The 23,725-nt window shown below is 44.1% G+C and overlaps 1 protein-coding gene and 1 long non-coding RNA gene across 3 annotated transcripts; both read right to left on the reverse strand.

Moving 5' to 3' along the window:
* Window positions 1-2,576: 2,576 nt before the first annotated feature.
* LOC139335344 (polymeric immunoglobulin receptor-like) lies at window positions 2,577-8,112 on the reverse strand. Of its 2 annotated transcripts, none has more exons than XM_070968902.1 (8): window positions 8,008-8,110; window positions 7,067-7,378; window positions 5,760-6,095; window positions 5,532-5,678; window positions 4,844-4,885; window positions 4,375-4,476; window positions 4,233-4,273; window positions 2,577-3,800 (listed from the first exon to the last, which is right to left on the reverse strand). In XM_070968902.1, exons 1-8 carry the CDS (start codon window positions 8,045-8,047, stop codon window positions 3,786-3,788), a joined length of 1,035 nt encoding a protein of 344 aa, XP_070825003.1. In that variant the 5' UTR covers window positions 8,048-8,110; the 3' UTR covers window positions 2,577-3,785. The 2 variants fall into 2 exon arrangements, with proteins under 2 accessions (XP_070825003.1, XP_070825004.1); XM_070968903.1 differs by having other exon boundaries at window positions 2,579-3,800; window positions 4,375-4,396; window positions 8,008-8,112.
* An 8,529-nt stretch (window positions 8,113-16,641) lies between these two features.
* LOC139334686 (uncharacterized) lies at window positions 16,642-19,331 on the reverse strand. Its single transcript, XR_011602393.1, has 3 exons — window positions 19,253-19,331; window positions 17,840-17,997; window positions 16,642-16,751 (listed from the first exon to the last, which is right to left on the reverse strand). It is a non-coding gene; the product is annotated as an uncharacterized lncRNA (long non-coding RNA).
* Between the last annotated feature and the right edge of the window lie 4,394 nt (window positions 19,332-23,725).

Here is a 23,725-nt window from a genome sequence, read left to right on the forward strand (position 1 = left end):
CCACTGAACGTGACGAGTCAGTCTGACAGCAGGAAACTGAAGAGAGCAGAAGTATTTCTCATCAAGAGGCACAAAGACGTTCACACGTCTCTGCTGGGCAACACGAGCTCCAGAACGGGACTTCTCCACGGACACGAGGACGACCACAAGCGACCTGCAGGTGTCGACCTGATGAAGAGGAGCTGGGGCTAAAGCAGCAGCGTGGGGGTGTGTTATTTCTGTTTTTCTAATGAAATCAGCCCTGTTTGAGCTGCTGCTTCATCTCAAAAAAACTGACACAAACACACTCCTGTCAGTATTTTCTCTCCGACCTTCCTCCAGCATTGATTAAATGCAGGTGCTTCTTCAAAGCTGAATTAAAATTATCCATCAGAGGAGGAATTCTACACCAAACCCACATTCTGATGTGAGGACAGAGCAGCTGCTTGCTCCGTCTTTCTGTGGAGATACATGAAGAATTTTTAATTGTTTGTTGTTGGACATATTTTGTCTAGTCCACAGAGACATTTACTGTTGCTGCAGCCTAAATTTTGTGCATGTTTCAAAACTTTTTGCTCCATATTTCAGCCGCAGCACAGCAAAGATGAACCTGCTCCACGTTTGACAGCACACAGTCTTTCTTCAGATGCCGCTAAAATACAACATCAGTTCACAGATCTGGTGATCTAATGAAATAATTGCCATTGAACTTCCTGATCACATTTCTTTTTTTCTCCTGAGCGATAAAGTCATCAGGCATCACCTTCACAGCCCACATTTTCAGCTGAGACTCCAACAGCAGTGAAATCAGGCTGTGATGAAGACTGGAGGCTCGAGTGAGGAGCGGCCGTGAACCAAGAAAACTTTGCCAGTAATGTTTTGTTCATTGTTCGTCTGTGGCAGTAATCACACCTTATGGTGGACAGAGACAGAGAGACGAGGACAGTGGCAGTGAATCTGTCCTCTTTCCACGTCCAGTCGGTGTCTCCTGCAGTACGCTGACGAGGCAGAGACAGAGAACGTGAAATGGACTGAATGGAAAAATGAGATGGTTCAGCCCAGAGAGAAACGAGCTCAGGGACTCTGAAGATCAGCTACGAGGGAAGGAAGAGGAGGGGGGAGTGAACCAAAAGAAAAGGAAGTCAGAAAAGCTCGTTCGTCTTTGTAGCGCAGAGGAGGACAAAGGAAAAGGAAGGAGTTGAGAAGAGAAGAGGCCAACATAAGAAGACAACCTTCAGCTGGATTTTAAAGAGAGAAAAGCAAATAAAAGCTGGAGCGCAGCCGACAGCAGACTCTGCAGTCTGCGACAAACATCTGATGGCTCTGGTTCAGTTTGATTTTGGTTTGTTTCATGAAAAGGTCACGGCTTGGCTTAAAATCCTGTCAGTACATCAGTTCCATAAGTGAAGTGTGTGACGTTAGGTGAGTTCAAAAAGTGGACGCTGACTTTTGGTTTCACACAGGACGCAGACTGTGGTCTCCTGGGAGACAGTCCTCTGTTCAGGACGATCACAGCGCAGTGCAAGAGGAATGAACGTTCCCAAATATAACTCAGTAAAAGGCCGTTACACACAGGAAGGTTAAGCCCTGATCCAAAAGACCCGAGCAGACCTCGAGGTTTCTGGGAGTTTGTTCGCATACGCGGAGCATAAAAACAGAAAGCTGCTTCTCCACGTTTAGTTTGACATTAAGCAGACCTGATCCAGACGTGAGAGAACAACAGCAGTGTTCTGACAGCAAAGTCCACAAACAGAGAAGAAGAGAGGTGGAGCTGCAGGAAGAACTGGCCTGAAAACAAAGGACAAAGACTGCGAGCGAAGGGTTAAGATGAGGGAGAGCATGGAGACAGAGAGAAACTACGCCGAGGACTCAAGTTCAGGAAAGACAGAGACGATCAGACAGACTCACTGACGTGCAGACCGACCAAAGACCACGGTCGATCTGCAGGGAAGCCTGAACGAGATCTACTAACAGGTGTTAACAGGTGAAAGGCCAGTGACTCCCAAAATGCTTAAAATAGCTGTTGGAGAGTCCCAGCAACAGGTGCTCCAGACCTTCACCGTCACGCTGTGACGCGGTTGGTTTAGTTTAGGCGCTGAAGCCGCTTGGTTAGATTCAGGTTTAGATGAAATGTTTTTGTTGCGTAGCTTCAGTACGGACGTGAAGTCGTCTGCTGGGTGAAACAGTTTGTTTGACCCCAAATGTGGACTTTTTTGCTTTTTATACTGCATCACCTGACCTCCTCATTTGTTCCCGTCATGATTACTCCCACCTCTAGAGGTCGCCACCTCACTAAATGTAAACAGGGTCAGGGGCTCGATTTGCATTAAGAAAACTATCTGATAATGTTAAATTTATCGTTTAACACCATGTGAGTGATGATTTAAGGACGGATATTTTACATTCACCTGCATGTTACCACAGCAGCCTCCCTTTAACACAGTTTCTTTTCTGCTCTCTTCTTTTTATCTGTTTTTATGTCTTCTTGATTTTCTTTTAAAAGCTGATGATTTCATGAGCTGATGATTTCACCTGGGCCAGGTGAGCTCAGATCTTCTTCCACACTCTTCAGTAATTCAGCAATAATCAGCAGAAGTCAGAAGCCTCATGTGGTAGATTTATTAAACCAGACACACAATGAACTGGTCTCAGAGCAGCTAAAGCAAACTTATGAAAGCACTCTCCGTCATGCTGCGTTCAGATCTCCTCCTCCGGTGGGCTTAGATTCAGACCACCCCTCGCCTTCACTCCTGTACACCACTGTTTCTCTAACTTACATCATCTTGCAGAAACAGTGGTGTCCACAGGCTGCAGCCACATGACACCACATGACGTGAGCTGGCTCTCATTCCTCCCTCTGGCCTCAAAACACATCAATAATCACAAAAAATAAAACCCATAGTTACAAAAATAAATGATTACACTGATCAGTGGATACGAAGAAGATATGTCCCACAATGCACATTACAGGGGCAGTGGAACCGAAATGGGATGCAGCCGTCACCTGTGCTTCTCCTGCTTTGACCTGTCGAAATGTCAAAAAGTCCTTTGGTTTGTTGTGGAAACACATCGTATCCAGATGTGATCGTACTAAATCTGTCAACCAAACTGCAGATGTGGTCTGTTTCAACAAGAAGATGAAAAACTTTTCAACTTTCAGTGAATGAAATGAAAACGTGTTGGAGTCACGGAGCTTGAGTTTGAGTCACTGACTTCTGTCAGTAAATACCTGAAATATATTTAAAAAACACCATTTTCACGTGCTCTGTAGTTTAACAAGTAATTTGAATTTTCCTCGTCGCTTAAAGGAGCACAGATCTGCTCTGACGCGTCTCACTGCAGGACGAGCTCGTTCGCTGTGGTCGGTGTCTGTCTGCTCACTGTGAGGAACAAAGACAGACCTGAACCGCCATCACGCTGTGTTTGAAGCTTGAAACGAAGGTGAGTCCATGATGGCACACTTTGGACTTTTAGGTTTCCTATAAGGACTTGAAATTCTGACATAAACGTCACCTGACAGCGACATGATTCCATCATTCGCTCCACGCTCACTAATCATGATGAAAAACGAATGTCAAACTGTTCAACCTTCATATTAAATCAGGGTACAGCTGCATCGTTATCAGTGAAGTGAAAGAGGCGGATTTACAGAGGATGTGTATTGTAATCGTGTTGAAAGCAAAGTGTATGGATGTGAACCACATGAAGGAGCTCTGGCATAGAAGAACATGTTAGAAACGCTGTGTGCGTCGATGCTGACGCCTGCTGGTCCGGTCGGTCGAATCTGTCCGTTTGGAAAGTGAACCTCAAATTGTGGCACACTGAAAAAAAAATAAATGAACAGTCACTTTATCAAGAAATGATAGCACACCTGACAGGTACCGGGGCCTGATATTCTGTTTCTGAAGCTAAAATGAAGCTACCTGGTGTTCAAGCTGAGCTGAAAACACAAAGCTACAGGCTAACACCGTTTTCACATATCACCATATGTCTTCATCTAGCATCAGAAAAAAGGTAATACATTCAATTTGTCCCTTCACATCCATGCAAGCATGCTGAAATTAGCATGCTAACATGCTAACAGTAAGCAACTTCACATGCTAATATGCTAACATGCTAATAACATGTGGCTGACAGCACAACAGCTATAAAACTGCTTGTTTCCGATGATTTTGCATTTGCAGTGACAAAAACATAACTTCAGTGTAGCTTTAGCAGTGGAAGCTGATGGTGAGAGCGGGACATAAAATCACCTCTATGTGTTCACTGCTGGGGGGTCCTGGGGGGTTTGGTCCTGTTGGACACAGAGAACATAAGGTGTAAAGCAGAAGGTTTTACATTTGGTTTCTCTATTAGAAGTCATTATTTAGAGACCAAGATGGGAGAAAAACACACCGTAAGAGTCCCCCGCTCTCCTCTTTTTGAACAGGACCACCAGCAGCACCAGCAACAGCACAACAAAGACAGTGAGACATAAAACCAGAGGAAAGACGAGACCTGGGTGAAAACACAGAGAGAGGTCAAACAGGCCAAAACAAGCTGTCACACCGTCTCCTCGACACACAGCACATTCACACTTTGTTCTGCTGAACGGTCTAACGAGCGTGACGGAGCTGCCTGTGCAACACTTTGTTCACAGCAGGATGTCATGGCAGACGGACGCTTCTGGGAAATTACAAACTATTATGATGGTGAAATACTGTTGAAGAGTCAGACAAGGCTGATGTGAGTGCAGCGTCATCTACGGTTCAGAGTGTTAATCCTCAAACTGGACGTGTGCAAAAATGCAAACGTGCAAAAATGTGATGAGTTTTTGGATCACGGAAGCAAATAATACAGAAGTGTTGCTGGTGCTGTAACTGACCTGTAGCTCTTTCATCCGTCTGCTTCAAGAAGATGTTTGGAGCTGTGAAACAATCATTGGATAATTCAGAGAAATCCTCAAGTGGTCGTCAAACACTACAGAAACAGCAGCTCAGCTTCAATCACACAAATTGCAAAAAAAAACAAAAACAAAAAAACCAACCCAAAACACTTATATAAAATATATAGCACGCTAGCGTTTGCTAATCAGCTGTACACAAAGCACAGCTGAGGCTGAGGGGACTGCCATCAGTTTTGCAGGTGTGTGGTCAAAAACAGAAATACTGGTCAAATTAAAAGTGTGACCTGATCAGGAGCTCGAAGTTATGAAGTTATCTGTTATTTTTATACCTTCCTGCTGCAGCTCCCTGACTGCTTTCTCCTGTCTGATCATTATTATTATTATTATTACTCTGGATGCACTCTTGTACTTTTAGGACTACATTAGGACTTTACAAGAGAAATAGCTGTTAGCTACTTGATATTATGCATTAGCTTTTGATCACATGATGGAACGTGGCTGTTTGTTCAGTCACTGTCATCCTGATGAGATTTAAAGAGCATTTCTTATATTTCATATTGTCTTTCTTTGCCTGTCTGCGTCTGAAATGTTTTAGGGGAAATGAATCTTTAAGTAGAACTGATCTGGATGATCAAACGGTTTGGGAGCAGCGTGTTTGAACCTGTACCTGCAGCTGTAGACAGAGTGGTGATTGGTGGGAAAGCTGTGGCAGGTGTGCAGCTTCCTGAACTGGACAAACTGTGTGTTGTTGGTTTGTAGGCTGAGGTTGGTGTGAAAGGCAGGAGAGTCGAGTTTGGCTCTGCAGCTGTTGGAGCTTTGAAGACAAACAGAACGATCAGACACTGACACATGCACAGAAACATCCTTCAGACATACAGTTTCAACGGAAACTCACCATCTGTCACTCTGATCTCGAGCGCCTGACACGGGTTTGGTGAAGAAGGCACGTTGACTCCACACCTGAACAGACCCGAGTCAGACTTGGTCAGGTTGGCGATGGTCACGTGAAACACTCCGTTCCTCTCGTATTCGATCCGGTATCTGCCTCTCTGAGCTCTGAAGCCGCTGGTCTCAATGAGAACGTCCCGTTTTTTACATCCGTCCTTGCAGAAGAACAAGCTGAAGAGTTCAGCTGAAGATAAGGAGCATCTGATTCTGACGCTTCCACCTTCAGCCTCAGTGCAAACGGTCATTCCTGGACCGTCCACAGTCATGTTTGCGTCACACATAGCTGTTGAGAGGAGGAACAGGTGAGGTTAGTGCAGGACCTCTTGCTTCTGCAGCATCATGGTTTCAAAGCTGAGAAGATTTTCATTGCACAGTTCAGCCTCTTCTCTGTGACATCACAATAAATCACGACTGTACTTGAATAAAAGCATCAGCAAAAGGAAAATTTGTGATTTCGTGTGATTCTTTGGAGATTTCTTCGTCTTTTCTGAACCTCATCTGAATTCCGCATCACGTCTTTCTTTCATCTCGTTACTTTGCTTTTTCCACAGTGGATGATGTGAAAGAGGAAGTCGTTTCCATTATTTCGACCACACCCTGATTCAAAAGAAAAGCCGTTTCCCTAAAAAAACACAAATCCTCTGATTCTCCTTCTGGTTTCCTCTTTCCATGAAACATGACTCGCTCATTTTAATCTTTGCTCTCTCGACTCTTTCCTCAGAAAAGTCACGGATGAAGAAAACCTTTTTGATAAACTTTTTAATAAAAGTCGTGTTGCATCTGTTAATCCAACATGCAACAGCAAAACACAAGGCACTGCCATCCTCTCTGCCTCCTCACCTGTCCCTCTCCAGGTGTGTTTTACAATAAAGGACAAACATGGACGCTGCCGCCTCGAAAAGGTCAACGAGCTCATGTGAAAACGTCACTGTTCAGTCATGTTTTCCTCTGTTGTTACAACCTCACCACCATCTTTTAACCATCCTTTAATTCTCTCATTCACCGTTATTGAGATGCTGGTGGTGGAGCAGGTTGGGGGAGTTCTCATAGTTGCTGTTGTTATGGTTATTATTGTATTTTTAAGCAGTTTCTAAATGTATTTTAATGTTTTAATTGAGGTTTAAATTGTCCATTCTTTTCCCTGCATTTAGTGTGTGGTGCTATAAACACGATGTTAATTCTTTTTTAGGATTTTTCTCATTATTAGTAGTAAAATATGCAGAAACACTTTGGTGACTGTCACCAGAAACTCACCGTCTGTCACTCGGAGCTCAAACTCACGCTGTGATGTTGAAAGGGAAGTGTTGCCCAGACCACACCTGTACCGCCCGGAGTCAGACTTGTTGAGCTGTGAAATGCTCACATAGAAGATGTTGAAATCGGTGTCGTATGTGATGCTGTATCTGCCGCTCTGAGCGCTCACGCCGCTGGTTTCCACGAGAACATCTTCCTTCTTCCACTCCGTCTTTGAGAGGAACTTGTTGCCTTGAAGCGAATTGAAGGAGCAGCCAAAGGAGAACGTTTCTCCTTCGGTTTTTGTGAAGACAGGGAACGCACACAGTGCTCCTGAAAAGATGAAGACATCATGGCTTAAGTGGAGACCACAGCATGAAAGAAGTGCTGCACAGGTAAAGGCTCTGCAGTCAAAGCTCGCAAAGTGCTTTGACTCATTTCAGCAGTAAAAACAGTCAAATTATTGTACTGATTGCTTGTTATTGTGATGCATTCACATGTCGGCAGTGTTTTAACGCTGCAGATCTCCACTGCTGTGAAGCATCGTAGCTTTTAGCCTGATGCATGTTTTCATATAAAATCAGCTGGTGAGTAGAAACGTGCTGGCCGCCCTGTGGTCAGCTTATGCATCGAGGCTGTCCAACACACGCTCTGGTGTTTGAAGGCACAGCCTGCCAGTCATTTGATATTAAAATACTAAACATGATTCATTTTTAAAGGGTGGCCTGTGGACTTTGAGCTGTATCAACATGGTCGAACATTCTCAGTTCAGTTCATCCTCAGTCAGATTTACTGAGGATGATGAACAGCCTGAAATCTTCCTCCTCTCCTTTAGATGTTTTACCCACAAGCTTTTCAAAAGGTTTCTGCCTCTTCATGTACAAATAATAATAATTTCAACATTTGTGGAATTCAAGCTGAATATTTAGACTAAAGTTTAAAAACAGGTGTTCAGTTCTCACCTGAGAAGAAGCAGAGGAACACGACGAGGTGGATGTTCATTCTGAATGTCGTGCTGATGGAGATGAATCCTGCAGAGCTTCGTCACTTCACTCCTTCCTCTCTGTGCTGCTCTGATGAAGCAGCCTTTATAGCTGTCTCACGCCCACGACCAGGACCCAGCAGCCTGAGCGGCCCTGTGGGCTGGACTTCACGGCGCCTGACCCGACCTTTAGAATAAAGACAACAACCTGAGCCTGGTGTTGTCCTGCAGACCCTCAGATATTAGACTTAACATGTTTTTATCAGCCTGATGTTTTATGACTTGTCCTGATTTTTTCTGAATGTAATGTCCATACTTCAGAAGAGAAAATTACAGAAAATGACACTTGGCTTCTGTTTGGAGCCTCAGATAAGATAAGATAAGATAAGATAAGATAAGATAAGATAAGATAAGACAAGACAAGACAAGACAAGATAAGATAAGATAAGATAAGATAAGATAAGATAAGATAAGATAAGATAAGATAAGATAAGATAAGATATAACTTTAATGATCCCATCCTGGGAAAATGATGTTGTTCCAGACAGCAAGAATAAAGACTAAAGGAGGAGGTGCAGAAAAGAGCAAATGGACAATAAAAAGGAATAGAAAATAAAAAATCAACTATATATAAATACGTACATTATATACAAAAAGAGTATAAACATGAAGTTGCCTTTAGAGGGATGGATGGCTCATCTGTAAAACCTGCATGCATTGATTTCTACATGCTCTAAACGTCTCCGTTCGTGGTGATGACGGTTACTGTCCTTGTTTGTTGGAGGTCTGACACTTTGAGTTTGACCTGCCTGGGAGCCGTAAGTCAAGTCACCAACATACTGTGAAAGACCTCTGAAAGAGTTTAAAGATGTCCAGACTTTAAATAAAGTATGTTAGCAGTGTTCAGGAAAACCAGCAGCAGTGCAGCATTCAGCAGTAAAGTCTATGAACTCTTCCTCAGACGTCTGCTTTATTTTGAGTCAAGTAACAACGAAGAAATGCAGAGCAGTTAAAAATAAGTCCTGGTGTTTGGTCAGTTTCATTTTTACCAACCAGACTCTGCTTCTGTCAGCCGGAGACAGAGAAGATCCCTGCGTAACGCCAGGGACCAGCGCAGCCTTTCTTTGTTTTTCTAATCAATGATCCCAGTTGACATAAATGTGATTATTGTCCAAATGTTCAGTAATATCTTTACTAAATGATCATCCTGTGCTGGAATCAGATCGTGTTGTATTGAGTTGGAGGCAGGATCGTCTGAATTTCTTCATTTCCTTCTTCCTCATTAAATGATTCATGTGTGTCACAGCTCATCAGTGTGTTTGACCAAACCGAGGACATTAATCCTGTCTGTCTGTATCAGGACACTTTCTCCTCATCATAATACAGGTGTGTCTTGTTTTTTCACAGAAAGCTGAGCTGAAGCTACACCGTCATATAAAGAGCATAGAAGGTGCACATTTAGCATCACTGAGCATGACTTTACTGATGACATCAGCGCTGTCGTCCCTCAGCATGAGCGGTTTAAGGATGCAGCGTGTGATCCAGGTGAATCTGACCTGTCACTGCTAATGAAAAAAAACACTGAGTCAGAGGATTGTCAGGAGGAGTCGGAGAAGCCGCTGCAGACCAGAGGATGACATTCGGTCCAGTAGTTATTTAAACATTTCAGTCTGAACTAAAATGAATAAAAACGACCCAGCAGCCAAACTGGAGCCTTGTTATTAAAATCAGCATAATGTAAACTAGATGAGTCAGCAGTAAAGGAGGGGCTGTGGAAGCACAGGTGTGAAATTCCACATTAAACTCTGCGTGTCAGCCACAGTTACTGTAAGTATGAATATTTTGTCATATTTCGAGGGTGAAAAGAGGAAACAAGAACATTCAGATTACTTTCTCTTCGAGCTGCACTTCAGAGGGAGAAGTGGACATTTAGTAGACTCGGTGTTGGCCAACTAATCAAAAATAGTAATTCCTCTTTCCATCCTAAACACTGTGCCCAGATTATCTGTGTGTTCTTGGAAGTGACATGAGTTCGGTTAAGATGTGAAAGATGCGAGAGCCAGGAGAGCTATACTGTGACATGACCTGCTCTGATGCACGGAGCTATACGCAAATCTACTTCAATCCAGCCTGTGCTGGCAAAGGGAAACCTGTATGACAAATATAGACTGAAGATAAGGAAGACCCAGGTTGGAGTTGGAACAAGAGACATAAAACCAGTACAGGAAAAATGATGAAGTATACAGTGAGATAAAGGGGAGCTGGAATAGTTCCCTGTGGCACTCCACTTAAAGGTAAGAGTACGAGATCTAATGGATCTAATAGAGGGATCCTCTGAATACAAAGCAGTCCAGTGCAATGCATCACAAACTATGAATGTAACTGATTGATTTCATTTCCCTCGTTGCAGAGCTCGTCAGATATCTCAGAATCAGGCGTCCCTAAGGTGACTCACAGGCGGACTGTGACGTCAGGGCTTGACCTCAGCCTGCACACCTTAAGGCCATGCATCACATCTAAGACCAGACTGAGGAGGATCCCTCCATCACTCACAGCTGTTAACGACAAATGGAAATCAGGTGAGGGGACCCTGACTCATCTTCTTGGACCTTTCCTGCAGTTACAAATCGTGGAAGTCTAGTCTCTGGGAAATGAATTGATCCAGCAGGCCTTGGTGTTTGTGAGGTTATTGCTAAAAGGTTATTTGGACAGACTGGAAACCTACTTCCCCTCCGTCTTCTAAGAAGTGACTCATGGACGTGCTGCTCTGTCTTTATTTAGAGGAGTTGCTCAATCTGCAAATCTGTTAAGATTTGGGGTCAATAATTGAAAGCAAACAGACCTGACTGCTGCAGAGCAGCGTGTTGGTTTATGACCCCACATGAATCTGACTGTATGCAGTTCACCTCATCAATGATGCTCACTGTGCATCCCCAGATGGGGACGGGCTTCAACGACCCTGACACACTGAGATTTGTACCTGTGTTTTCTGGGGTTTTAGTTGTCTGTTTGCTCTTTTCTACGTCCCTGTGCTCCTTCCACAGCCTGCTGGTTCCTCCACACCTGCCCTGCATCAGGCCTTGTTAGCCCTGCTCCGCCCTCACTGGCCGTGTCCTAATTCAGGGGCTGCATCCTTCGGAGGATCCTTCCTACGCGGCCCACGGAGGACGCGGAGGCTCCTCCGTGGGCCGCGTCAACCATCGGTAAATGGGACGGTCTAGCCTTTCGGAGCATTTCCTGATTGCGTCACGACGTCATGACTTCTTCCCTCCTAACCCGGGAAAAACACACGTACGGAGACAAAAATTTAACAGACACAACAGAAACAGACAGACGACAGACGACAATGGAGCCAGAGGTTCTGCAACACCGGCGGCTCGTTTATCTCCGGCTGGGAGAGCGCCGTGGGGAGGTAACATTAACCGGCTATTTGAACCCATATTAATGTTCATACATCACCCGTTAATAAACGATACCGTTTAGGGACAAACGCCTGCCATATAAACTCTGGACTGACATATATGTCATTTAACCATGAGTCTTGATACTTCTGTATGCTGTAATTTTAATGCTGTTTTCAAGATCTGAAAAGTGCTTGAATTGAACAGTTAAATGTGTACGAACCCTGTAAATAACCCTGACTTCACTCAATAGCCTATTGAAATTTAACAGTCACTTGAGTTGTCTTATCAACTAAAACTCAGTTGCTCTTGTTTAATCCTCCTGTTCTTACTCTCCTTTCTCCATCCAGACAAGGCCGATGTGCTGCTGCATAAACATCAGTGTTCCTGTTCTGCCGTTATTTTTCAACGATCATGACACCAGACGAGATTTCAGGCTGAGCAGAGAGTCTCTGGCGGCGCTGCTGGAGCTTCTCCACCAGGAAGGGGACACGGGAGTGGGACATCCTCCAGTTGTGGTGGCAAGGGTGTTTGGGATGCCTCGCTCCACTGTTCACCGCATCGTCCATCGAGTCACTGAGGAGGTGGTGGCCATTCGCCACAGGGTCATCTGCCTCCCCAAGACCACAGAAGACCTGGCGGCAGTAACTCAGGGGTTTGCAGGGCTGGCAAGACACAGAGCTTTTCAAAAAGCTGCTGGAGCATCCGACGGCTGCCATGTGAGGATCAAGCCTCCAAGCGGTCCTGATGGTCCCTGTTATCGAACAGGAAACTGTTTGCTTCAATAATCCTGCAGCAGCACCAGAGACTCCTGCTCAGCCTGTAGATATGTTCTCTGTAAATCTGCAAATCTCTGTAAATAGTCATTTCTGCTGATCTTTTGTAAACAGTTGTACATTTTAAGAATGCCCACTTGTAAATAGAAATATTCATATCGTATCTAAATATCACAGAAAAAATAAACTCATTGTGTTGTCACTGAAAAGTAGTTCAAAAGTCTACTTATACTGTAAATAAGAAATGGAATAGATAATGTAATGAGGTTATAAGATTTTAATTTAGAACACAATATGTTTTGGAGGACCCTTCGAATTTGGACGAATGGGGACAGCCTTCGCGCAGCGCTATGACGTAATCGGCCTTCAAATGCGTCCTCCGAAAGATGCGGCCCCTGAACTGGGACACAGCCAGTGTTTTCACCAGCCAATTAGCTCCTACTCGCTCCACCTACACCACCTCACCTGTTCCTTATCCTGTCATTAGCTCCTCAGTGCATCTACTGTCTCAGTCATTTGTTCCCTGCCATGAGCTGTCAGGAGCTGTTTCAACCAACAACTGCTGGAAATTCAGGAGGCAGATGAGGGACGAAGAGTGGTTCACATGAGTAAAAGAAGTCTATGTGGTGTTGATGTTTGCAGGGATTAATGGAGATTTTAAAGGATCCACAGATGTTGGTTGGAAGCACAAACTCAGACCGCTGGCTCTGGGCATGAACTGGCATCACTTCAGCTGGACGCTGTGAATAGGAGTCACTGTGAAGCCGTTACAATCCAGCAGGTGGCAGTAATGCTACTTATATGGACGTCAACTGCTGTGAGCTTCAGCAAAAAATCTACCTATAAAAAAGGAAAAGTTGAAATGTTGCTCTGTGGTTTCACGCTGTTGCTTTCAAGCCTGTACCTTCAAGCATGTCACCTGTCACCTGTCACCTGTCAGCTGTCACCTGTACCTGCCTGCCTCATGGTCCTGTTAGCCTTAAATCCTGTTTTGGGGAAGAAATTATTGATCTGCACCAGATCAGCCTCCAGCGTCTGTTTGGGTCCTTTTTCTGTTGTGCTGCTCTCACAGTATTGATTCACACATCACAATAAAACAATCAGGTTCAATTACACACATGAATCAACACACACGTCTCACAGTGGCAGACGGCCCTGCTAGAAAAACCAGCATAGACCAGCAAAGCTAGCCACCAGCAAAACCAGTATGCTGGTTATACCAGCAATACCAGCATATGTTGTGTTTTGATGCTGGTCCAGCATTCCATGCTGGTTATGCTGGTCCAGCATCTCGTACTGGTTATGCTGGTTCACCAGCATCACTTGCAACAACATGCTGGTCCACCAGTGTTATTAGCAACACCATGATGGTGTACCAACATAGCCATGTTGACCCACCAGCTAAACCAGCATCAATCCAGCATAAACCAGCACAGACCAGCATGGAAATGATGCTGGTCCATGCTGGTTTTTCTAGCAGGGAAGCTACATAATCCCTGAATTTGTGATTAAATAACGGTTCACTATGTGAGACTTTGTCAGCCCTCGGCTAACTGCACTAAAATCCAATAAAAAGAAGTGAGCTCTGTTTGGCCAGTGTGCTGATAAATGTCGCTATTGATCTGGTGTCACTGGGTCACGTTACACAGTGACTACTGTTCCCCTTCATTAACCATTTCCACAAATGAGTAATTCAGCATGACAATACTGAACAAGTAAGTATTTTAAACAGTAATATACTGAAGTGAGGTATGTATGTTTACATACACACACAGACTCACTATACACATTATTCATATAAGGTCCGCAGGAACGCCGAGGGGTTGAACACGAGGGCTGGAGGTGAGCTAACGTCCTCCTCCTGCCAACACTGAGAGAGAAGACGACGCTGAATCCAGAGTCAATATCCAACTTAAAACTGCCTTCACCATCAGTCAATCAATGGACAATAAACATTAAACTTCAAGACAGTACTTGAGTACATGTAGTAACATTCATTAGCATTAAGTAAAAAAATAAAGTCAGTTCAATCAGGTGGTTTTTCAAGCATGTCATTTGAGTAAAAGTTCTCCGACGAGTGTCGCAACTGCTTTGACCCTGCAGGTCTTGCAGAGGTGTGGCCTCTCACCAGCGGGGCTCTTCTCACGTGGACCATCAACTGAACTCTCACTCTGAAACCTCTCCCACGTTCAGCAAGCGTACGTGTCGTTTTAAGTTTGACAGCTGACAGAATCTCTTCGACAGGTGTTGCAATGGTACGGCTTCTCACCTGTGTGTGTCCTCATGTGGACATTCAAGTTGCTGTAGTCTGAAATCTTTCCGTGTTTTGTAAATGTACGGTCTCTCACCAGAGTGAACTCACATGCGCCGATTCAACTCTTGAGTCTGACAAAATCTCTTTCGACAGGTGATTCAAATCAACGGCTTCTCACCTGCGTGGACTCTGACGTGTTTTGAATGTTGATGAGTCATTGAATCTTCTCCCGCAGGTCTGGCAGAGGTGCGGCTTCTCACCTGTATGGATTCTTAAGTGGGCGTTCAACAAGAGGGCGGGAGCTGGACAAGAGTTACTTCACAGTTTCAGATCAAAATGAAAAGTATTACCAATTTAAAAAATCAAATGTATTGTTAAGTTGGGAAAACTGAGCTCCACTCGACGAGCTGCAGCTAACAAATATTACACGATATGGCATCAATCATTAGGGGCAAATATTCGGGGCCATGCAACATTTTGAGTGTATTGTGAATGCCACTTTAGTATTTCTAACTGAATAATCAGAATACATCGTCCACCACCTTTTCTTTATTTTTATGTAAAATCATCATCTGTGAAGTCACAAACAAGGTTCAAAGCAGAGCTTTACAAAACATGACCAGATGTCCTTGAAGCGAGGTTGATGTCCACATTTTTAATGGATTTTAAACAGAGAAGTTTTGAATAAGATGCCATCCGTTGTAAGCGGAAAGAAAAGCTCCCGCTCTTTCTTATTTTTCTTTCTTTCTTTTTTTCCCAAGTGCTTTATTTAGGCATAATAGCATCGTCCAACATTTAGGAAAAGCAGTATACACATGGGATAAACATACACAGCAAAAACCAGGGGAAATCAAGGGTTAGGACATATTTAAATAAAAGAAGAAGAAAGAAGAAACAACCAAACAAAACAAAACACAAACAAACAGACAAGAAAAAAAGACATTGCCAGAAATGCTCATACATAGCGTCCGTTATAATTGTTCTTAGAGTCGGACTATATTGAGCCTCTCAAAGATACAGTTTGTTTTCATGGCTTTTTTATTTTTTATTGACGTTGCATATCGGTGCCTTTCTTGCTTGAATTGTTCCAGACTGGGTTTGGATTCTTTTCTTTTTTTTTTGTGGATATGGAAGTTGGCCATGAGCAGTATCAGTTGTATGAAAAATGCTGTGTTTGTTTTCAAAAAAATAAAAATGTCCTTTTCCTGTAGAATGATCGCTTGTTGTTTCGTTTTCCCTTCCACAAAAAACACCCCTGCTAGAAAAACCAGCACAGACCAGCATCATTTCCATGCTGGTTTATGGTGGTTTATGCTGGATTGATGCTGGTTTAGCTGGCGAGTCAACAGAGCTATGTTGGTACACCATCATGGTGGTATAACCAGCATACCCCATGCTGGTTTTGCTGGTGGCTAGCTTTGCTGGTCTATGCTGGTTTTTCTAGCGGGGAGCAAAAGCTGCATACAAAGATTCAGGCAGGGATATTTATTCAAGATAATCACTCCTAAAATACAAAAGGCATCAGCCGGACCCTCTGCACGACAAGCAACCCTGAATCCCACACAGTGAACAGGATACCTGACTGCTGACTGGTGTCAAAGGTCAAAGGTCGGAAGGTTTATTTTATGATATTGAGCTAAATCCAAAACCCACAAGAACCCCTGAAGGTACAACATATTTGGCAAATGCAGCCCATGATCATACACTCAGCCACAGCAGGAGATTAGTGATCCTGAAGAATTGATGAGGTATCTTTCAGTCTTCAATGTACGAGCGCATCGATCACCAGACAGATCGACCGACATTTACACGGTTTGGAACCCAGAGGGCGCTGTTTCACTAATTTGAGGAAACTCAACAAAAAAACAACAATCCAAATGAAGTGTGACATAAAATGATGCAATAATTTCACCAAAACATTAACAAATCTGACTTGTGTTTGCTTTCATCACAAAGTGACTCTGGTTGAACGACTGGGAAATGCTGGACTGCACTGGTTTCTTTATGTGCTGCTCAAAGTTTAGAAGAAAAGCAGAGTGGAACACCTGATGTTTGGACCGTTTACATTCATCAAGTGAGGAGATGCTGAACACCCTCTGAAAAATGACCAACTTTGAAGAAAATATCATGTTAAAATAATATCCGACAAAACAGGAATAAAAAGGAAAACATTACAGCTGCACAATAAAAACAAAATCCAGATTCAGTAGATTGGGTCCTGATCCTCTCTGGTTCACTGGATGTTCTGGTAGATGGAGTCTTCACATGTGGACGCTGGTGGAGTGAAAGATGCCTGAAAACAAACAACAATGACATCAAACCTGAAACACAGTCTGTCGTTCAGAGGAAACTGACAACAGTTCAAACGGACAGAAGTCTAAAAACTTCATTCAAACTGCACTTTTAGAGCGAGAAGAGATGATCTCACCAAAAGAAGCTGCATAAAAGAAGTAAAATCTATCATTTTAGTGCAAACAAATCTAAGATTTATAAAGCCAGATATAAACGTAAAGAGTCAACAGATAACAAAGTCAGATAAATGACATTTTAAGCACGTCGTCGTGGCTCAGGTTGATATTTTGATCAGCTGATTGATTAGACTGAAGGTGCTTCGGGACAGCGAGCCGTCGCCGCCTCAGGTGTCGCCTGGTTATGTCTGTTTCCAGCTGCCTCCAGTGTCACCAGCGTGCAGACCAGAGGCTGCTGCTGTCCACCAGTATGATCTCATCAGGCGGCTCAACAGAGCAGGCTGTGCCTCCAGAAGAGGAAATGTTTGGCTGTGACGTGAGTCAGATAGAAAGTTTTGCTAATTCGTAAACCTTGTTTAATCTGAAGCTGATGCTGCGCGCAGGCTGTCTCCACGGATCTGTCTGTGGAGAATCATTCAGGAAATTCAGATAAAAGGCAGGAAAATGAGCTCCTGTATCGTTTCCCTCTCTGTAGCTTCTGTGGTCGTGGCCACAGTTGACCTGGGAAGCTGAAAAGGTTGAACTTTCATCAACCCTGAAAGCTAAACCAGACGGCTCGACAGCACCGCCGACACTGTGTTCTCGCTGAAGACGATGGAGGCAGCCGCAGCTACCAAAGTGCTAACATGCTAACATGCTAACGACTAATTACCACCACATGCAGAGTACAGCTGAGGCCGACTGTCAGGCTCTGCAGGTATTAGGCCATAAACGATACGATTGTGCAGCAGCTGGCAGTCACAGCCGTGCACGCTGTTCTGCTCCAAAGTCCAGGTTGGAACTCTAAAGTTTGTGCATGTTTTTGCAGACATGAGAAACTTACTGATACCTGACCTGCAACACTAAGATGTCAGCTATACAGAAATCATCGACACCCACGTAAGCAGAGACAAAACAAGCTAAAGGAAGTCACCGTCATGCGTACGCCGTCTACACCTGCTCTGGTGGTCCTCGGGGTCCTCCTTGTCTTCCATATGATGAGCAGCAGAACAACGGCCATCAGTACAAAACCCATGGGCACAAATACAACCAGATACCAGAAGTAACGTGGGCAAGAGGCAGAGGAGGGGGCTGGAAAAGAAGAAGAGTGAGAGAGAGAGAGAGAGAGAGAGCGAGAGAGAGAGAGAGAGAGAGAGAGAGAGAGAGAGAGAGAGACATGCAGTTTTAATAGAACGGGATCTTTTGTCTTGTATTGGGAGCTTAAAGGAGCCCTGCAGAGTCTCTGACCACTCGCTGTGCTGCAGAGCAAAGTTTTGCATGTTGCTTCCTGCTGTGTTTGTTCTCATGCAAGCACACACGTTTGATGCTGATCACTATTGATCACTATTGATATTGGCACTACTGACTCACAGGTAGAGTGATGTGCAAAGACAAACCCAGTGCAGCAGCACACGGCTGGACCACGTGTGGTCAGTGCGCTATATCATGGCCAAACTGTTGGATGCCGGGAGCTGATTGGCTGGTCTCAGATCAACTTATATGCAAGGTGAGACTGAGGCGGGGCCCTCAGTGGGCGTCGACTCCAAGCTTTCAGTCCTGTGTGAGCGTGAACCCACAAGCTATGACCTTAGAGGGCTTCACCAATACACCGATAATCTGGAGTTACAGGACACGTCTAACGTTCACACCTTTTGACTGTGAAAGGAACAGCCAATGAGGAAACTCCGACATTCAACCGACCAATAGTGTCGCTTCATCTCTCAGTCACGTTTGCAGGGTGGAGCCGCTTTGGTCTTGATGTTTCTTGACGTGTTTTGTGTTCATATCACATGTCCTCCACCATGCCTTCAGTGCCTGCTGCTCGAGGAAAAAGGAACTTCCTGTGTGGAGTTTGCATGTTCTCCCCATGCTCACCTGGGGTATCCTCCTTAAAAATACCCCCACTAAAAACACGCAAGAAGATCACCACCTGACCAATGGTGACGAAAGAGACTGGGTCCCTGGGCGCCGGTCGGATGGCAGCCCAGCGCTCCTGGTCTGCCTCGGAGGAAGGACGACCAGGAGCGGTTAAAGGTGGAGGACAAGTTTCAGCAGTTTGCATGGCGTGTGTTGCATGTATGTGATTGTGTGACAGATAAAGGGGATCGTCCTCCGATTCTTCTTCTAAAAAGAAGTCTTTTATAATGAAAAACACAGGACGGGTGTAGCGTCTTTAATCAATAATGAATCATGCCAACTTGGAGAAAATAGAAAAGATATTTATTGTTAAAATGAATGTGAACTCTTTGGTGAAGTGGCCTGTCTCTTGTGCTGAAACAGAAGCTGGAGGAAACTCTTCATTCTCATTGGACGGTGTTCTTATGCTGTGTCTCAGTGTGAACTGTACCTGCAAACTGGTCGCTGGTTCCAGGCAGAACCGATGGAGGCGTGAAACTTCCTGAACTGGAGCTTAAACTGGGCGTTGCTGCTGGCGTGTGGTGACGGAAACGTTCCAGTTTGGTTTGGAAGATGTTGAAGAAACACAAAGATTCTGAATCAGTATTGATGTCTGATGATGAGTGAATCAGTTTTCATCATCAGTTCCTCTTCTCTGAATGAATGTGCACTGAGCAGAACTTATACATTCTTCTGACGTTCAGTTAAACACAAACTCACCATCGATGATGACAATGATGGGGAACTTCCTGTTTGAGTCTGGAGACAAAGCTCTGCCGTAACCACAGCTGTACTGTCCCGTGTCAGACCTGCTGGCCTCTCTGATGGTCACATACAGTCCAAATTTAGATCCCTCCTTATATTCAAGGCTGTATCTGCCGCTCTGAGCGCCGTTTCCATCTGTTTCAATCAGAATGTCCTCGTCTTTCTTACATTCACCCTTACAGAAAAACTTCTGCTTCCTGTAGACGGTGCTGCTGCATCCGAGCGTCATACTGTCTCCTTCAGCAACTGAACGGACAAAACCAGAGTTTCCAACCAACGGTGCTGTTGAAAAAACCAGCAGTTACTATGAGACGCTGCGTCCTGACCACAACATTTCCACTGGGAGCTGCCCAGTTCAACCACAGCCCGTGACTGCTGGGGTAACGCTTTGAAACAGCATCAATAAAATGAGATTCTTCCCACAATTTGACTTGATTTCATTCGTTCTTATGCTTCAAAAAAATGTTGAACGCGGTAAATAAATAAATCAGAAACTCACCTTCTGAAACTCTGATCTCAAAGTCAGTGTACGACTCTGGAAGCGAACCTCCGCCCAAACCACACCTGTAGCGTCCAGAGTCAGACTGGCTCATCTGTGTGATGGTCACAGACAGGATTCCTCCTCCTGAAGAATCGTTTCTGTAGTCAATGCTGTATCTGTCTCTGTGAGCGACCATGCCGTCTGTTTTAATGAGAATATCTTCTGTCTCACATTCCTCCCTGCAGAAGAACTTCCTGCCTCCAGACAGAGACAAGTAGCAATTAATTGTACCATTTCCTCCTTTAGCCGCTGAGTAAATGTTGAGTTTTGCGCTGACGAGCCCGGAGTCTCCACCGCTCAGTGCTGCTGAGGAGATGAACAGAGGACAATGATGCAGGTTAACTTTCGTTTGGGTTTTATAATGTTCGACTGTTTAAATGAGCAGCAACAGCAAATAAAGGATTTGCACTTTTGTTAAAATCAAATCGGGTTAGATTTGATCACAGACTCGATCAGATTGTGGAAATGCTGCAGCTGGAAGTAGAAACAGAAGACGTCAGAGAAGGACACCTGGAAAAACACACGGCACGCGTCATTTGGACGAACGTACACAGCAGCGCTGGAGAGGCTCAGGTACGCCATTCTCACCTGAGAAGAAGCAGAAGAAGAGAAGGCGGCGGGCGTTCATTCTGATGGAGATCAGCTCACCTCTGTCACTTCACTCCTCACTCTCTGTCAGTCTGATCAAGCAAAACTCAATCTGCTTTAACATTTCCTTCCTCTATCGCACTTCCACTTTCAGTGTCAGCTTGTAGCTTTAGCTGCCCCCCACAATATGATGAATGCACGAAGCTAAAGTGCTATATGAATTAGTGTAGATTTCAAGACAAAGCTGCTGTGACACAGCAAGTGAAATAAAACGATGGAACAATTCTGCTTGAAAATACCATCAAACCACCAATGAAAAGGAAGCAAAGAGTGAAGGTCAGCGGTCATGTCCAGGTAAAACGAAAGGTTTCCGGGCAGCTTTACAGCTTTTGCCCGTTGTTGAGCACATTTTGCAAAACTTGGCTCGCTGTGTCAAAACTCTACACACAAGCAAACAAAGACAATCCTTTGTCAAAATGTCACTTTGATGACAAAATGATCCACACTTCCATCACACAAATACACTTTCAGATTAGCAGAAACACACTAGTGTACTTTCTATAAAACACTGCAGTCTTTCATTTTCAATGTTTTTATTCAGTACTGTACATTAGGTACTATACTTGAGAGTACAGTACATGCAGTTAAGAGACAATAAAACAAAAATAACCCTTCCACCCCAGAAGGTCTTCTAGCCATTCTGTAGGAAAATGCAACCACTAATTGTTATTGGTTTGGTTCAGTTTTATAGTAATGTACATCCTGTACTTTACTGTATGTACCAGAACTTCCATTTTTTGTTGCATAAGGAGCGTTAGCCAGCTGTTGCTTAGCTGAGGCCTATTTGTGGCTGGTTGGTGTTCAGTTTTGAGTGTTTTGTATTTGGATTGGATGTGTTTTCCCAATGGTACCCTGAGATTTCATTAATGAACCAGGTGTCTCACGTGTGAAATAGTGTGTGGTGTGCAGGAGCAAATGTGTTGCAGAATTGCAACTAAAGTGCAAAGCAGCACTTTAGTTGAGGGTATGCTTACACTGTGTTCGAGGTAGAGTAACAAAAACTTCAAGTTTTGTTTCTTTGGTCTAAGCATGTGTCAATAGTGTCCAAGCAAAGGGTGACAACTGTGAGCTTTGTGTGACTTTGATTGTGCCTGATAATGTTGACACTTCAAAGTTATTCTTTGGTTAGAATTCAGTGAAAAGAGAAGTGCAGGCTGCAAATGGCAAGAACATCTTGCAGTGGTTTTAGAAAAAATGTGAACTTGATGATGCAGCGAGAACAGACCTGATGGAGGTCACTTTAAATCCGCTTCATCTCGACTTGAAGAGGCAAAGTGAACGTTTAGTGAAGATCAGCAAGTTTCCATCTTTTTCTATGAATATTGACTTCATTTCAGACAGCTGAGCAGCATTTCAACCCATCAAAGGCTTGTCTTTATGTTTGAGGCTCAGAGCAACATGAACATGTTCACTGGCAGTTTTCCACGTCGTCTGTGGTTTTCTGCTTTAAACGGCTGTCTGTCTGTGATCATGTGACCGTCAGCCGTCTGTGGCCGCTCAGATCTTTCTATTCAGAGTGAAACCTGATAAACTGCAGCCAGTTCACGGACCCTGAATTACCAATGAACGCTTTAATTCACTGGCACCCTCAATGACTTCATCACAATGCTTTGTGTCGGCTGGCCACAGGAAGCGCTGTTTGCTAACCCTGGAACAGAAAGTTCTGGGGACTGTGGCATTAACTCACAACGATGGATGGATGGATGGATGGATGGATGGATGGATGGATGGATGGATGGATGGATGGATGGATGGATGGATGGATGGATGGATGGAGAAAACCCTCAGCACATTTCTAACCTCCAGCCCCGATATATGGGAACAAGACTTGGACTGAAAGAGGCACAAGGAGACAGAAACCTGTATTGTTTGTGGACTTGTCCTGTCTGTTTGTGGTAGTCTTGTGCCACTTTGTAGTCATTTTGTATCCTTTTTTTAATTTGTTTTGCATCTTTGTGTTTGTTTTGTGTCTCTTTTGTTTGTTTTGCTTCTCTTTGTGTTTGTTTTGTGTCTCTTTGTAGTTGTTTAATGTCTCTTGGTAGTCTTTTGACCTCTGTAAAACAGCCTGTCAAGGAACAAGTCATGTCTGAGTGTCTGCGGAGGACTTCTGCTTGTCTTTGCAGAGCAGTTACAGTCAGAACTGGCTAAATGTGGACTCAGCAGAAACTCAGGAGCCTTGTCTCCCACATAATTGAGGATACGAAAGTCAATATTCATGATTCCATTTAATAACATGATTTCCTGAGGGTCCACTTCATCAGCCAAATCGGGGACGCTGTGTCTCTCTCTTTGAATCTGAGTTTCAGTATGACTTAAATCTTCCAACCTAACCTAAAATAAAACTAACAGCAGTAAAATGATCATATTCTGCACAGCAAAATCAAATGTTTGCACATTAAAAACGTGTGGTCAAACAGAGGAAGGTACAAAGATGAACAGGTCAGGATATGAAGCTGCAGGCTGCATTTAAAGTTAAACTAGTTGTTAAAGCTCACCTGATGTCACTTGAAATATTTTTTCCACCACAGAGCCTTTTACAGAGTCAGATATTTTTAGATTCAACGGGTCCACATTGTTCCAGTAAGAGCAGCACCTCCTGTCCAAAGAGGCCTTAAATCAATTTCATGAGAAACGTGTCAGTTTGGGTGCACTCTGCAACTTCACCACTAGGTGTCACTAAATCCCACACAATGGACATTGAAATTTAAAGGCTGTTCCCCAAAATACAGCTGTCCAAAGCAGAAATCAGCTCCATTGTGCGTCTGTGCATCAAGAGCATGAAAAACAAGATATAACGCAAAGAGAAACTATTAACATTACCGCACAATCAAAAATATCAAGGAGAAAGTATGAACTGAACTTCAGCAGGTCAAAGCCATGTCGTGTTTGTCGCTCACTCCTCTGGACGTGGTGCCATTTTGGATGTGTCCAAGCCAGAGTTACGATGACGGCATCTTGGTTTTCCAGTTT

Source organism: Chaetodon trifascialis, chromosome 8, assembly GCF_039877785.1.
Source record: "Chaetodon trifascialis isolate fChaTrf1 chromosome 8, fChaTrf1.hap1, whole genome shotgun sequence".
Classification (NCBI taxonomy): Eukaryota; Metazoa; Chordata; class Actinopteri; order Chaetodontiformes; family Chaetodontidae; genus Chaetodon; species Chaetodon trifascialis.

Bases quoted from the DNA above. Each gene is read 5' to 3' on its own strand.
- LOC139335344 (XM_070968902.1), bottom strand. From the start codon at position 8,047: ATGAACATCCACCTCGTCGTGTTCCTCTGCTTCTTCTCAG. The intron at 6,096-7,066 runs GTGAGTTTCTGG...TCCTCTCAACAG, and splicing joins TGAGCTCCGAGTGACAGACG to CTATGTGTGACGCAAACATG. The intron at 4,477-4,843 runs GTCAGTTACAGC...GTTTTCACCCAG, and splicing joins GACGGATGAAAGAGCTACAG to GTCTCGTCTTTCCTCTGGTT.